The sequence below is a fragment of the Cyprinus carpio genome, chromosome A3 (genome assembly GCF_018340385.1).
Source record: "Cyprinus carpio isolate SPL01 chromosome A3, ASM1834038v1, whole genome shotgun sequence".
Lineage (NCBI taxonomy): Eukaryota > Metazoa > Chordata > Actinopteri > Cypriniformes > Cyprinidae > Cyprinus > Cyprinus carpio.
In genome coordinates, this window is record NC_056574.1 from 33,882,382 (window position 1) to 33,898,160 (window position 15,779).

General features: G+C 34.6%; 1 protein-coding gene across 1 annotated transcript in view; it reads right to left on the reverse strand.

Annotated features, from left to right (window-relative positions):
• LOC109053856 (cytohesin-3) overlaps positions 1-14,510 on the reverse strand; it is a 35,460-nt gene extending 20,950 nt beyond the window's left edge. The window contains exon 1 of the mRNA XM_042731075.1: positions 14,212-14,510. Within this exon, the coding sequence (XP_042587009.1) occupies positions 14,212-14,230 (19 nt within the window). The 5' untranslated portion in view covers positions 14,231-14,510. The remainder of the gene's footprint in view (positions 1-14,211) is intronic.
• Positions 14,511-15,779: the final 1,269 nt, after the last annotated feature.

Consider the following 15,779-nt stretch of genomic DNA (forward strand, 5'->3'; position numbering starts at 1 on the left):
AAGCTCAAGTTTCATCAGGAAGTGTGAGCTGAGTTTGTTAAAATCTTACATGAGACAGTAAATGGAGACAGTACAGGCTTATTAAGTTTTAAGACAATCTGCTTTGTATGCTTAGTAGATTTAGTGCTATTTGTTTATAGAATTATAATTTTTAGCATCCCCCAAGCAACAATAACCCAAAACCAACCAAAGCAAAAGCAACCACATAAAACAACCCAGCAATCACATAGTAACATGCTAAAAAACACTCAGCACCTTTGTGCAAATACATTAGTGAAGTAGAACACAGTAACTGCATAGCAACACCAGGCAAAATACATCAAAAATGATACTATAATATGGTCAAGTTATTGTATATAGTCACTGGAGCTGAGATTATGTTATTGTTAACTGTGATGCGACCTCTTTACTTTATTAACTCATACTGACACAACTGGGTAACTTTATTTTAAGGTGTCCTTGTTACACGTTACATGTACTTACTATTATAATAATAATTAATTGTGCATAATTACATGCAAGTAACCCTAAACCAAACCCTAATCCTAACCCTAAGCATATAGTAAGTACATGTAGTTAATTAAAATTACTCAGTACTTAAATGTATAGTTACACTGTAACAAGCACACCTTAAAAGAAAGTGTATCCGCAATTGTTTGCTAAGGATATCAACAATATCATCAACATGACATAATGGGACTGTTTACACTCAACTGGGAGTGGCATCTAAATCTGAGCTGGTTTCAATGATGAGTCACAAACTTTATTTATAGCCACACAACAAGGGCAAGTTAAGTTTGTTTCCAGGACTACATCATGAACTCACTACAAAAAAAAAAAAAAAAAAAAAAAAAAACACATCAAATTACCATGTCATTTATTTAAAGTGCATTTTTTACTCTAATTGAAAATCTTTGTTCAGTTTGTCTAAAAGCAAATAACGCCCCCTATAAAAATAAATCAATAAAATTAAAAATTTTGTTTGTTTAAATATTTTGACACTATTGTTGTTGTTGTGCAGAACACATGCTGACTAACTTTACTTACTGCATTTTTTTTGTGGGTTTTATTTATTTATTTATTGGTGTTTATTTTTCTTCTAGTATTTAAAATATGATGCATACTTTAAAGGGATACTCCACCCCAAAATGAAAATTTTGTCATTATTCACTTACCCCCATGTCGTTCGTTCATCTTCGGAACACATTTTAAGATATTTTGGATGAAAACAGGTAGGCTTGAGACTGTCCCATAGACTGCCAAATAAATAACAGTGTCAAGGTTCAGGAAAGTATGAAAAGCATCCTCAGAATAGTCCATCTGCCATCAGTGATTCAACCTTAACGTTATGAAGCGACGAGAATACTTTGGTACATGAAGAAAACAAAAATAACGACTTTATTCAACAATTCCTCTCCTCTGTCTCTCCCCACATCACTGTAGCTCCATTTTGGAGAATAAGAGCTGAACGCAAGCAGCGTACACTCTTCTGCATCGGCCGCGCCACAAAGATACGTTTTCTATGTGTATTTACCATAGACTGTATAAAAACATGGATGTAGTGTCCCTGACATCACCCGTAGACTCCTAAAGAGCGATTTTGAAGCTCAAAGTTTGTAGAGCGGGCCGTCGCCATCTTGGCAGCGTGTCACCGCACGTCTCTCCCGGATAATCAAAAATGGGCAAAAAGGCAGGAGCAGGTTGCTGAAGCCACGCCCACCTAACGCGACCGCAGTATCAGCAGCGACAATCCACCTGTCACTCAAGTGGCCACGCCCTTAATTATACAGAACTTTAAGGCTTAATATAATTTAAACGAATGAGTTATAAAAAAAGTCACCCCCCTCACAGTTGTCATGAAGGGCAAAATTAGCTTTATAGACCAAAATCTTTTTTTGAACCAGGCTGTAAACATGTTTTTTTCTGCTGTAAAGTTGGGCATTTTAACATGGGGAGTCTATGGGACTGACTCCCTTTTGCAGCCAGCCTCAAGCGGTCAGTCGATGAATTACAGTTTTAGTCACTTCCTTGTTGGCTTCACGAGAGAGAGCGCGAGGTTGCCGATCGGTATTTACGCTTTGATTTGAAAGAACAACTTGTTGAATAAAGTCGTTATTTTTGTTTTCTTCGCATACAAAATTATTCTCGTCGCTTCATAACGTTACAGTTAAATCACTGATGGCAGATGGACTATTCCTACGATGCTTTTCATACTTTTCTGGACCTTGACACTGTTATTTATTTGGCAGTCTATGGGACAGTCTCAAGCCTCCAGGTTTTCATCCAAAATATCTTAAATTGTGGTCCGAAGATGAACAAAGCTTTTACAGGTTTGGAAAGACATGGAGGTAATTGATTAATGACAAAAATTTTCATTTTGGGGTGGAGTATCCCTTTAAATATTGACTAACAAAATGTTTTTAGTTTTATATTAATGAAAGTTCTACTATATTATAGCTAATTTAGCTTTTGTCTATGGTTAAATTAAGTTGTAAAAAGCAAAATTACATTAAGTAACATTTTAGCATGAGTTTTTGCGTAAGGACATGTACATTAAGAATATGTTGTTTTACTTCAGGGGCAGATTTAGCATTTAGCTTGTGTTAGGAAAAGTAACAACACAACAAGCCACATAAAATGGAATATCATTCATGTCTGCAGCACAAATGGTGCGGGACGGCTGAAGTATTTAGGGTTAGGAGTTTGTTTAAATCACTAACCCTAACTACAAGCAATTGTGATAGTGATGCTTGACTTAGAAAACACAACTTGACCCTTTCCTGTCAAAAGTTTATTTTATAATCTGCATCTCTGTTTTGTATTTATAAAAAAAATTTAAATCAGCAGTGCATATCTCCTTTAGGTGCTTCATATATTTAAGAATGAAACCAAAACAAAACCTCCAAGTTGATTGAATTCACCCACTCCACATGTAACCTCACTCCAGAAGAAACACAATGCTTTATTCATCGCTTGCATTTCACGCTGACATCTTGAGTCCTTTTTGAAAATGGTTTTAAAAAGATGAGAAAATATCCTGATGCCCCTATTTTTAGCTCATCCTGTGTCATGCTCCCGTTCACAAATTAGATTAGTATTTATGGCAGAGGCTCTGTGCTGTTTCTCATATATTTAGTGGTTTGCCTGCATCTGATTGCTGGTGCTGGTTTTGCAGCATCTGGGTTAATAATGTGAGTAAAGTTTAAGCTCAGTACAGCTGCATAAATGATCAGCAACAGCTCCATGAGCTTGCGTGCAGCACATATCTATCACGATTTGCATGAGGACGATAAATATGCAAGTTGTGCCATTAGATTAACAGACACTTCACTGTGAACCTGATGGAAGTAAGATGGACTAGCTGACAACATTTTCCTGAACATTGTGTCAAGTAATTCTTTTAGAAGAAATACAACTAAATCTAAGCCATTTTAACATCGGTCTTTCCATTCATGCTCATTCAGATGCATATTGCACATAGAGAACTGTCTAAAATTGCCAGTTCATGTCTGGTTGGAAAATTAAAACAATTTCAGGGCATAAGGATTTAAAGTCATGTTAACAAAGTAGCAGACTGCAGATCTTTATTAGTGACAAGAAATCAAAAAATACAACTTTGAATGAGGCACACATATTCACTAGTTTCCCTCAATAAACTCCTTATTAGCTGCTTATTAATAGTTAGTAAGGCAGTTGTTAAGTTTAGTTATGTGGATCTAAAATATGGTCATGCAGAATAAGACATTAGTATGTTATTTATAAGTACTAATAAACAGACAATATACTAGTACTATGCATGCTAGTAATCATCCAGTTAATAGTGAAAATTGGTCCTTAAAATAAAGTGTTACTTGATAATCTCGTACCATATTTCTATAAAAATACTAAGAAAAGAAAGGAATCGCATTCTATTTGTTGTTATTAACAATGTGAAGTGCATTAAACATTACATTACATCCAGGCTGCCTAAACTGGGGTTTGTAAAGGAACTGCAGCAGGTTGTGAGTTTAATAAAAAGCTAAAAATGAATCATAAAAATGTCAAATTAAATAATTTTAAAATAACAACAAAGTAATCGAAATATGTACTTATGTAATAAATAAAAAAGGTAACTGTACTATGATTATGAGTAATTTAGAATCTAATTAAAAGTAGTTTTTTGGGACCTGATTATTTAATCCAGATTATATACTATCCAATACACTCCCTCTCAAATAGAAATGAACTGTGGTTGGTTGATGGTTTTAGGGACCTGTCTGGATACCATCTAACCTTGTTGTGGCTCAAATTTTAATCTTTTAAATACAGTGGCTCTGAATGATGATAACATTTCTGAATGACACCATTAAATCCAGATTATCATCAGGATTTCATCTCTCATCTCCTTCTATGGAATGAATCCAATCAAATTTAAAAACTCCTTGTCCATCAAGGCCAATCTGAGGTGCAGTGTGATATGGGGTACCAGTGCCGCCCATACGATGAGACAGTGAAACCTCTGAGGCCTGCAGTGACTCAGACAGGAAATGAGTTTAGAGCTGGACTGATAGAGAGCCATGAATGAGACAAACCGGACTGCTGGACAGGCCTGTTTATACTGGCCCCGTCTGTCCAGACACCACATCTGGATGTGAGAGTGGGGGTGTACTCTGTTGTATGAGTGGGGAATGCAAAGACAAAATCACTCTGTCGCGTTATCACGATTGAAACGTGGGCGACGAGAGCTGAGCGTCCGGTCCTGGCAGCTCTTTATTGCACCATAAGACATTCTTCAGTCGCTCTGACACTTGTGTTTTATTCATTCCTTCTGAACTGAATTCCTTTAGCCTGAATTTCCTTGGGACTTTGGGGTTTAATTATAAACTATGGAGAGGCCGTTGTTAGTTTAAGTCCAGCTGTGGAGAACTGGGCCAGTGATGAGGTGTTTAAATGAAGATTATCTGAGACACATATCAATAATCTCTAAGATGTTTTACAAATGGAAGCTCTGGGACAATAGCTGCTGTGTGGCTCCCAATGACTTACTGCTTGTGTAATTAATGCTACATTTTTTAATCTAATCTTAATATTACATTAACATTTATTTGATTTAGATTTCTCTCTTTCTTGCTCTCTCTCTTTGCTTTCATCAGAATATCAGACAATTTTTTTGGTAATTGCCATTACATTTTAATAGTTTACACCAGGATTGCCCAAATGGGGATTTTTGAGGTAACTGTTAAACTGAATATATAACATTAAAATAAACTAATTAGTTTGTTTCAGACTGAGTTTTCAGAACAGCTTGATGATGAACTGCATCTCTGCAAGCCTTGTGAGTTTAATAACTTCATTTACATTCACACTTGCAGAATTTCTGACATTTTTGTCAACAGAAGCATTTCATCAATATTCTGCCAAAAGGATTTGACATGTTAATATCTTAAGGGTTTGAACATGAATAATTTAATGCATAAACTGTAATGCAACTTGTAGTTAGCTGTGTTGGTTCTTGTAAAGAATAAACAAAGTGTGAAAGCAGTAAAGACATGAAATGACATGTCATATTACACTTCAAACTTCAATAACAATATGTGACAAAATAATGGCACTATAATATTTTTGGGCCAATTCCTGCAGCTCTCTTTATATAAATATGTTAAAAATTAAACAATGATTTATTTGTATAAATAATCAAAATAAAACACTTAGCAAAATATATTTCATCTGTTTACTTGCATGACATGCAAACCTTAACCAACTGCAGACAACCATGCAAATATGTATTTAAATTATTTAAACATTAACATACTTTATGTACGTTAAGCAGTTTGGCTGACAATCATGTTTGGAAACCCCTGGGTTATACCACAAAAAACTACCTAAATAGCTTTAATTAAAAACACAACATTTACTTATTTCTAAAATGTTTTCTGAGAATATGCCAAATTTATCGTAGGCCCCCACTTATTATATCCCCTTATGGTAATAATAGTTTGATCTCTGATAAAGTATTTGTGACCACATGGTTCAGAAAAAAATGTATTTCTCTTACAGTCTTGACACTTGACCTCAAACTCAAACTCACACGCAAAAAAAACAACAACAACCTTTTTTGCAACAAAGGACGAGAATTAGGGTGTGCTACAATAACATACACTAGTTAGGGTGGCACATTACACAAATTCAAAAGTTTTGAAAAAGAAATGTTGTGGATATTATCATTTATACTGTGAGATTTATTACAGGGTACACTGAAACTGAGAAACTGTCAAAATTTACTCCTAGTGTGAACTTTAAATGCCATTTTAAGGAATGTTCATGAACCTAAATCATCATTTCATAAAAACACTTGGAAGAAATATGAAATCATTAAGCTACCTGGAAGAGATTGTGAAATAAAGGGGAATTTGTTAGTCTGTTACGAAATCTAGGAATCTTAGTTTGTAATTCCACATTCTGCTTCAGACCTCAACAACATAAATGCATTTTTGAAAGCCAATGACTTTTGACCAACGACGATTAACCATTAAGCAGATTTTAAACAAGCACAATTAGGACTGCACAAAGTTATCATTTGAACTCATACAAAATTATTATCTTTAATTCCTCAAACGTTGTGAAAGAGGTTTTAAGACGCCTCTTTTGTAATTAGCCCTGAAATAAACTGCTCAGCACATTCAGATCTACAGTAATTAGTGATTTCCACCAACAGCAGATTGTTGCCAGTAATGAAGTGATGAATGAAGGGTCAGTGGTGAAGTGTTGCTGGTGACATAACACAGGTGAAGCACTGACTCACACTAGAGCAGCTGTCAAGAATATGAGCTGTGACCCATTAAACCCGCTACACTTTACAAATGATGTCAAACCTGTGTTTGCCACGCGTCCACAGGCAATTATATACAGAGATGCTAGTTTGGGCTTGTTGAACTCACTCACTCTAGATCAGAACCAGACACATTCCAGCATCAGGTGATTTGTCTGTCCAGACTGAATGCCAGTATGCACAGCCAATTGGAACATATTTGATGTGGGGATTTCACTGAGGACGCACCTACTCAGTTCAATGCTACAGTATAATAGGGACAAAACACCATCAAAACAGTCCATATGACTCACTCATTTACTATATTCCAACATGAAGAACAGCAGCCGGTTATAATAACAACCACCTGTAAGTTAAGAAAACCTGTTGTGATAGCAAAAGTACAATGAATACATTGTATGTACATGTGGGGCAAGACTGTAAAATCTGGGCTATGATCACTAGCTCTAACCTATTTTTAGATGTGCCTACATGACCTATACATATATGACCTCTCAGTTTTAAACAGACACATGAAAACATTCATACATATGTCTGGCAGATCAAGTAGAGCTGAATGTCAAATGATTGAAACATCACTGACAAAGGATTGTTCTTTTTGTATACTTCATCAAAGCCGACAATGTACTATAAAGAGACCCATGTTGGCCAAACATGACTGACCGCACACACACACACACACACACACACACACACACACACACACAAACACACACACACACCTCTGTGGAGCTGCGTGTCAAACAGTATAAATTTTGAATGCAGCCTCTTAAATGTGCATCGCCAACAGAAATCCCACATAAATCCAGGAAAGCAGCACATGGATGCATAGTTATTTGCACAGGAAATGCTTGACACAAGAAGGATTCTAGTTCTTAATTAACTATTGACAAACTACAATCATTAACCTGCATCATTTGCATACAGACAAACTGAATGTACCTGCATTACAGAAAGTTACCTGTAGTTAATCCTGTAGTAACTCGATTCTTAGAGTTTCTGAGGAAATTGTCAGTGGTGTCACCCCCCAAAACTCAACGCTACAATGTTAAAGTGATACTAATGTGGTTTAACATTGTGTATTGTTGCGGTTGCTAAGGATGTTGTCAGTTGTTAGCGTATTACTCAAGTGTTCGGAGTGTTTTTTAGTATGTTGCAATGCAGTTTCCAGTGTGTTGTCAGTCATTGTTAAAGTGATTTCTAGTTGTTTATTACGTACTGGCAAAATAAATTTGTTTTTAGCAGGTTGCTATGCAGTTGCTAGGGTGTTCTGATTGGTTAATAGTTGGTTATTACTTATTGGTCCAAGAAATAAGCCCACACTTTTCTGATCTATCAACCCAGGTCCCTTCTTCAGTGTAAGTCTATAGGATTTCTTGCTTGTTTTGGCATATATATGTATATACACAGTATGAATTTATTTCAGCTGTTGAACACAGAAGAAGATATTCTGAAGAATGTTGGTAACCAAACATTTTATAGTAGCCATTGACTTCCATAGTATTTTTTATATAGCAAGGAAGTCTGTGGCTACCATCAATGGTTTGGTCACCAACATTCTTTAAAATATCTTCTTTTGTGTCCAGCTTAAAGAAATTCATACAGGTTTGGAACAAGTGGAGGGTGAGCAAATGATGACAGCATTTTTGGGTGAACTATCCCTTTAACTGAGTAATAGTGAATCTTTCTTAAGCCTGAACTGCTTAACATTGAGAAGATTCTGCCAATGGTTGTGTTGTGCATGACAATAAATGATAAAACTGTAGCCCTCAAAGGTTCACAGCATTTTTCCTCTAGCAAATCTCTGTTCAATAACCTCTTTCTGAGGACGAATGCTGGAGAGTGGAAGCCCATGCTAGAGGAAAGAGAGAATGAAACCTGTTGTCCTAGACCACTGGATACACCTTTTCCTGATCCTTCATCCGCTTAAACAATTTGAGATCCCTTATATAATCTATTCCCCTTCACCTCTACTCCCGCATCCCATTCCAGCAGCAGTCAAAAATACTGCTCTTCAAAAGAGTGGCTCTCTTTCGCTGGAATGCATTTTGCCACATGCTCCAACACTCCAGAGACTCGTCTGCAGTCTGGTTTCTTTTATGAGGGGGTGAAAGAGTCTTCAGTTTTCCTTGTGCCAAAGTAAATTCCTGAAACTGCCGTATTGTTTGTTCAAATGTGTTTCTAATTTTTGCCTTGTACTATAAGCTAATTTAGAGTTAGAAGAATTAGCCAACTATTTTTTAAATCTTTGGACCCATGCTGGTAAGATATTTTAAAATGTTAGATTGTTAGTTTGAAGGGTATGAAATTATTTTCATTTGCATCCTTGCTTACTGCATTTGCTAACATTGTATGCTGGTGACAAAGCTGAGGATTTTAGTAAGCTTTGTTCCAAAAACCAGTGAGCTTAGGCAGCATCGCATGTATCCTTCACAAAGAAGCCATGCCACAATGCTTTGCGACTAGCTCAGCAGAAATTATCATGCAAGATAGCAGATGAGTCAAGAGTTTTGTTAATATAGATGGTTAGCATACAAAATTTTTTGGTAACACTTTAGTTTGGGGACCAATTCTCACTACTAACTAACTATTAACTATAACTTTTGACTCAGTGAGTTTAAGTATGGAGTAGGATTAAGGGATCTAAAATATGGTCATGCAGAATAAGGCATTAATATTGCTTTATAAGTACTAATAATCAGCCAATATGCTAGTAATATGTATGCTAAAAAGCAACTACTTAATAGTGAGAATTGGTTTCTGATCTAAAGTGTTACCCATTTTGGTTATTCAACATGTACATTTCAGGCTAAAATGTGCATATACAGAATAGGAGATATCTTTGTTTGTGAATCTGATCACCATTTTTAATCACTGTATTGGTTGTCCACTGTCACAAATCAATAAATCAGTTGATATTCCATGTGGTCAATAAATCTGATGCCCCGAAAACTGCATGTATAATAACTGAAGAATTTGAGAAAAAAGTCTAAAATAGTTTTAAATAAAGCCCATAGTATGCTACACTTCTAGACACAGCTAAAGCTCCAAAAATGATTGAAACCATTTTTAACATTTTTTTTTTTTTTACTGTATTGCTTTACGTCTCGCTTCTTTTGCAGCGTCTCACACAGGAATGCTGCGTTTTTAAGATGCCATGTCAAGTTAAAAGAATTTCAACTTTTACATGCAGTTCCACTCATCAATGTCAGTTCCAAAACAGTGGACCAATCAAAAGACACTGGAGGCGGGGCAAGCATTGCAAGCTTTTATTTACAGTAGCAAGTTGGCATGACAACTGTTTATTTGACAGCAACAAGGTGGAGGAGGCATTCTGTGCTGCATAAAAAAAAAAAAAAAAAAAACATTCCTGAATGCTGCATCTCGTGTTTTAGGGGCTGTTTAGGGGCTGATAACGACAAAGTTTTCAGCCAAAAACGGGAAACTTTTTATGCGTTTTGTCTGTTCGTTTACACAACAACAGCGTTTTGGGGACTGGAAACACATATATTTGAAAAGGGGGTTCAAAGTGCAAGTTTTTGAAAACTCCACCACTGTCGTTTCTGTGTAAACACCCAAAACGAGAATCTTTGAAAACAGTGACGTCATGTGCATGTGTAGTATGTGTTAGGTATGTAGACATGCACAGTACGTGTCGAATTTAAAGGCAAGCATGAACAAACATACACAACAATGGCGGAGTACATGGTACTATTGTTGCTGCTCAAGAGTTTGCTAACGCTTCTTCAGCAAAGTGTGGATTTACTTCACCAATATTACAACCAACAGAAGAGACGCATCATACACAACATATAATCATCACTTCCCTACAGGTACTGATTACTAACAAGGTGACAGCGCCAACTACTGGCCTGGCATACGTAATACAGCATTTTTGGCCATTTTCGTGGATAAACACGAAACGTTTTGAAAACATTGTTTACAATAAACTAAACAAAAAAAAAACGCAAAAAAATAACTTTTCAGTTTTTGACTACAACATTGTCATGTAAACGTAGCCTTAGATGCAAAGAAACCTTCTGTTTGAATGTCCCCCAACTCAACACAGCATCTTAACGTGTGAGACGCTGCAAAAGACGCAAGCACAACAGTCGTACATGTCTGTCTAGTGTGTGTTTAAATATAAAAACAATGGAAAAGTAGCGCATCGGAATGGAAAAACATGTTTGTGTGAACAGCCCCTTAGGATGCTTAGTTGCCTATTTAGACAGTAGACAGTTTGGCATAGAACGTCTGTCAGGCTCGAATAACATGACACTGCACACGTACATGTACTGCCACACTTTGCTATGATTTATCACATCATTTAATCACACCTAAAACTGAAACAGAGATGAGTTCAAAACAAGTTCATGTTCAGAGTCACGGCAGTGTGTGACTGCTGGGTGTGGAGTTATTTCATGGGGTTGCTCTGCTGGTGGTTTCCCTGCTGACGTCATGTGGCTTAATGAAACACCCCAATGCCCTACAGCAAAAACACTCACTGTACTTCACATAAAACAATCCTGCCATAGTTCCACTAAGCAGAACATGACTGTGTCACTTCAAATGTCATACAAGCACTACACTGTGACGCAAGGCTTTAATTTCTTTGGCATAAAGACAACTTCAACTACATCAAGGTCAAAAATAGGCATGGTTCAGGGTTCTCACCCAACAGGAAACAACGTAAATTCATCTGAAAGCTCAATAAGTGAGATCTACATCAGATGAAAAGTGACCCATGGTACTTGACCTATGCAGAACTTTGCCAAGATATTTCAGATTTTGAATGGAGGAGGACATAAATCATAATCAATTTAACTGACAATTTAAGCAACAGATCCTTTGGGTGACCATTAAGGTTGACCCAAGGATTCTTAAAAAATCTATACCTTTTAACATCTCAAGTCTTTTTAAAATTCTGGTCTCTAAATATGACTCTATCTCTAACTCTATCTCTAAATATGAGCCAAACAAACCCAGCAAAATCACCACTATGGCACTTTTCTATGAATATGGTACACTTTGGCCTCCAAATAATACTTTTTAAAAGCAAAACTCTGTATTTTTTTTCTTACAGTGAGAACCATGTTATAACTATGATATAATCATGTTGGATAAACTGTATACTGTAAAAATAATTTATCGAAGTTAATAAAACAAAGATTATTGGAGTACCTTTTATCAAGAAAATACTATTTAAGTTTTTCAACTTCACAAATTCATGTTTAACTCAATGTGTTACTTGCCTTTTCTTTTTAATCATGAAAGTGAAAATTCCTAGCAAGTTTCTGAGTGTTTATATATATATATATATATATATATATATATATATATATATATATATATATATATATATATATATATATATATTAACATCCAAGAAGTAACATTATTTGGGCCCTTACTATTGCACAATGGGAAGCCACTTAAATAATCTCATTGCATTTTTAAATCTTTATATTATTATTATTATTATTTTATTGTATTTTTTTTATTATTATTATTATTATTTATTTTTTAACATTGACTGTCCACATCAGCTTCAACTATCCAACGCTGGTCACCAAATTATTGTAGGAAATAATGATAAAAGTTATCTTCAATTCATGAGAAAGTTAAAGTGAGAAGTTTATCAGTTAAAAAGGACCAACAAAATGGTTAGGTAATTTTGTAAAACAGTGTTTTAAATGTGTCTCCAATTTTGGAAACAGGGTTGAAAAAAAAAAAAGTAACATTTTCTGAAAGTTAAGAATCTATATTCTTATTACTGTCCCCCAGCAGGGACCCCAGTGGTAGCAGAAGAACCAGAATGGAACAGAGCTGCTCTCACTGAGTCTAATCCAGTCTGCCTGCGACTCCACATCAGATGAGCCTACAGCCGCTTCTCTGACAGAACCACCAAACCACTGTCAAAACACACCAACAGTCTGACTGTTAGCTATAGTCCTCAGTGTGAACCCTGCATTGTGGGGAAGGATTATGTTGGGCATGTGCTTTGAATATGCTAATTAGCTTTGGGGTTTTTTTTCTTCTCAGTGAGAAGACCATCTCTTGAAATATTACTACTAGGGTTGCAAAGGGGTGGAACATTTCTGGTAAATATTCGGAAACTTTCCAAAAATCCCTGGAATATTCCCAAAAGTCCTGGAAAGTTTCCAAAATTTACTGGAAATGTTCCAACTTTTTGCAACCCTAATTACTACACATGCATGCATATCCATGATGTGCACAGAAACAAACACTCAAAACCTCAAATCATGCAGCTTGTTGAGGAGAGGTGTGCTATGACGCTCTATAGGCTTTTCTGATCACCTGTCAGATGGTAAAATGTGCAGGAGGGATCCAAGCCACATCTAGAGACCAAAATACTACAGAGACGGGCTGTTTTATCTTGGTTTGGCAGTAAGATCCATATGTGATGTATACTGTATGTGTTATGTGCTGTATACAGTACAGCAGCTTCACAGTGATAAAAAGGAAAATAACAGAATCAACACAAATTCAAATTCTGCTGTAATGTATAGCTCTAAAAATACAGCAGTGTCACTATTCAGCTCCAGTCAGTTCCAGTGAGTTCAACAGCTGTAAAAAAGTTAATCGATTATGAAACAAATTCAATTTCGCTACAAGCAGCTCTACTGAACACGTGTTGTTATTCAGCTCAAGTCAGTTCATTGTTGATTCATTTCAGTTCAATAACAGAGCTGATGTTGCAAAATTCATCAATTATTACTCAAATTCGATTCAGCTATAAAGCAGCTCCACAGAAGGCAACAGTGTCAGTATTCAGCTCAATTCACTTCAAGTTTTGTTCTCATCTGATAGTCAAAAAATATTTAATATCACTGATCTTTGCACCTACAGCCACTGAAGTTTGTCATTTGACTGGGAAAAAAAAGAGCAGTGCTTAACATGCTGATTCAGTGTCAAATTTGCACTGGACAAACAAATTCTAGTCTAAGATTAGGCTATATGAGATTTTGTGTATAGCCTATATATAATAGTATATATATATATATATATATATATATATATATATATATATATATATATATATATATATATATATATATATATATGAGTCTTAGAGCTTTAATGTTATGAGCAGTGTGCTGCTCTCAAAACATACTATTTTACAGAGCAGTTTACTATATAAATATATAACTATCTTGTTATCTGAAGACACAGACACACTTTTTAGGCTTTGAAATAATAAGCATGAAAATTGTGTCCATAGATGTCTTAGGTCAGTACTTTTTTTTAATGCACCTAAATAATAAATGCAATGCTCTTCGATCTTAATGATATGACACATATTAACCCATTACACGATCATCATGTGTACACATACAGTATATCCACATATTTCTCTTGCATTATAAACCTGATGGTCTTACCTTGGTTATCTTCGTCCATATCTGCAGATAAAAGCAGAATAATGAAACGGTGTGATGAGAACGCGCTCCAGACACAGATGTGTGCTTTATAATGAGGGGTTTAATATGCTGTATTTACAAATAGGTCCAGTTTTAAGCCGAATATTAGAAGGCATAAACTGATATTCTATCTCAATCCTAATTTAAATCCGTAACCCGATGTATTTCTGAGCGAATGAAGGGATACAGCCTGGCGTGGATCAGTAACATCCAGCGGAATAAGCGCTCCAGACACACGGGCATCTGTTTCGCAGCGACCGTCACACGTCATCACACTCGCCCCGCCCCTCGCACGCGAATTTACCAATCCTACTAAAACGAAGACTTGCGGCATGAATATTGATTAGGTAATGCTGACGTTGCTTAGTAACCGACCTGAAGCCGGTTCTAAATATTCATGGGACCTCAAAAGTCAATTTTAAAGTGCTTTACTGTCATAGCTGTTTTGCATATAATATTGACAAAGCATCTTTTTATTTTATTTTATGTATCTTATTTATTTATTTTATCATTTATTTGTGTTTGTCTGTTGTTTGTTCTTAATATGTTTAATAAAAAAGCCTATATATATATATATATATATATATATACTATATATATATATATATATATATATATATATATATATATATATATATACATAGTATAAAATATAAATATTGACAAAACATCAACACTAACACGTATATATATATATATATATATATATATATATCATATATATATATATATATATATATATATATATATATATATATAATATATATATATATATATATATTAGGGCTGTCAAATGATTAATCACGATTAATCACATCCAAAATAAAAGTTTTGTTTACATAATATATGTATGTGTACAGGGTATATTTATTATGTATATATAAAATACACACACGTAAATTATGTATTTAGAAAATATTTACATGTATATACATTTATATATTTATATTCTTATATTTTATATTATATATAAATATATTTTATATATAAACATATCACATATTCTTCTTAAATATATACATGCATGTGTGTGTATTTATATATACATAATAAATATACACAGTATACAAAAATATATTATGTAAAAAAAAACTTTTATTTTGGATGTGATTAATCGTGATTAATCATTTGACAGCCCTAATATATATATCTATAGATATATATATAGATATATATAGTATATATATATACAAAACAAACATCAACACTAACACGTATATATATTATATATATATATATATATATATATATATCTATATATATATATATATATATATACAAAACATCAACAACAACATTAACCACAACACCAATATATATATATATTCAACTATATATATATATATATGATATATATATATATATATATATATATACACAAAGCATCAACACTAACACGTACGCACACACACAAAACAGAAAAGAAGAGATAAGTGAAATGTAAATCGTTAAAAGAGATCAGAATTCGCCCTACCTTTCAGCCAATCAGGACAAACATCGCATATCGTAATTAATATTCATGAGCCAAG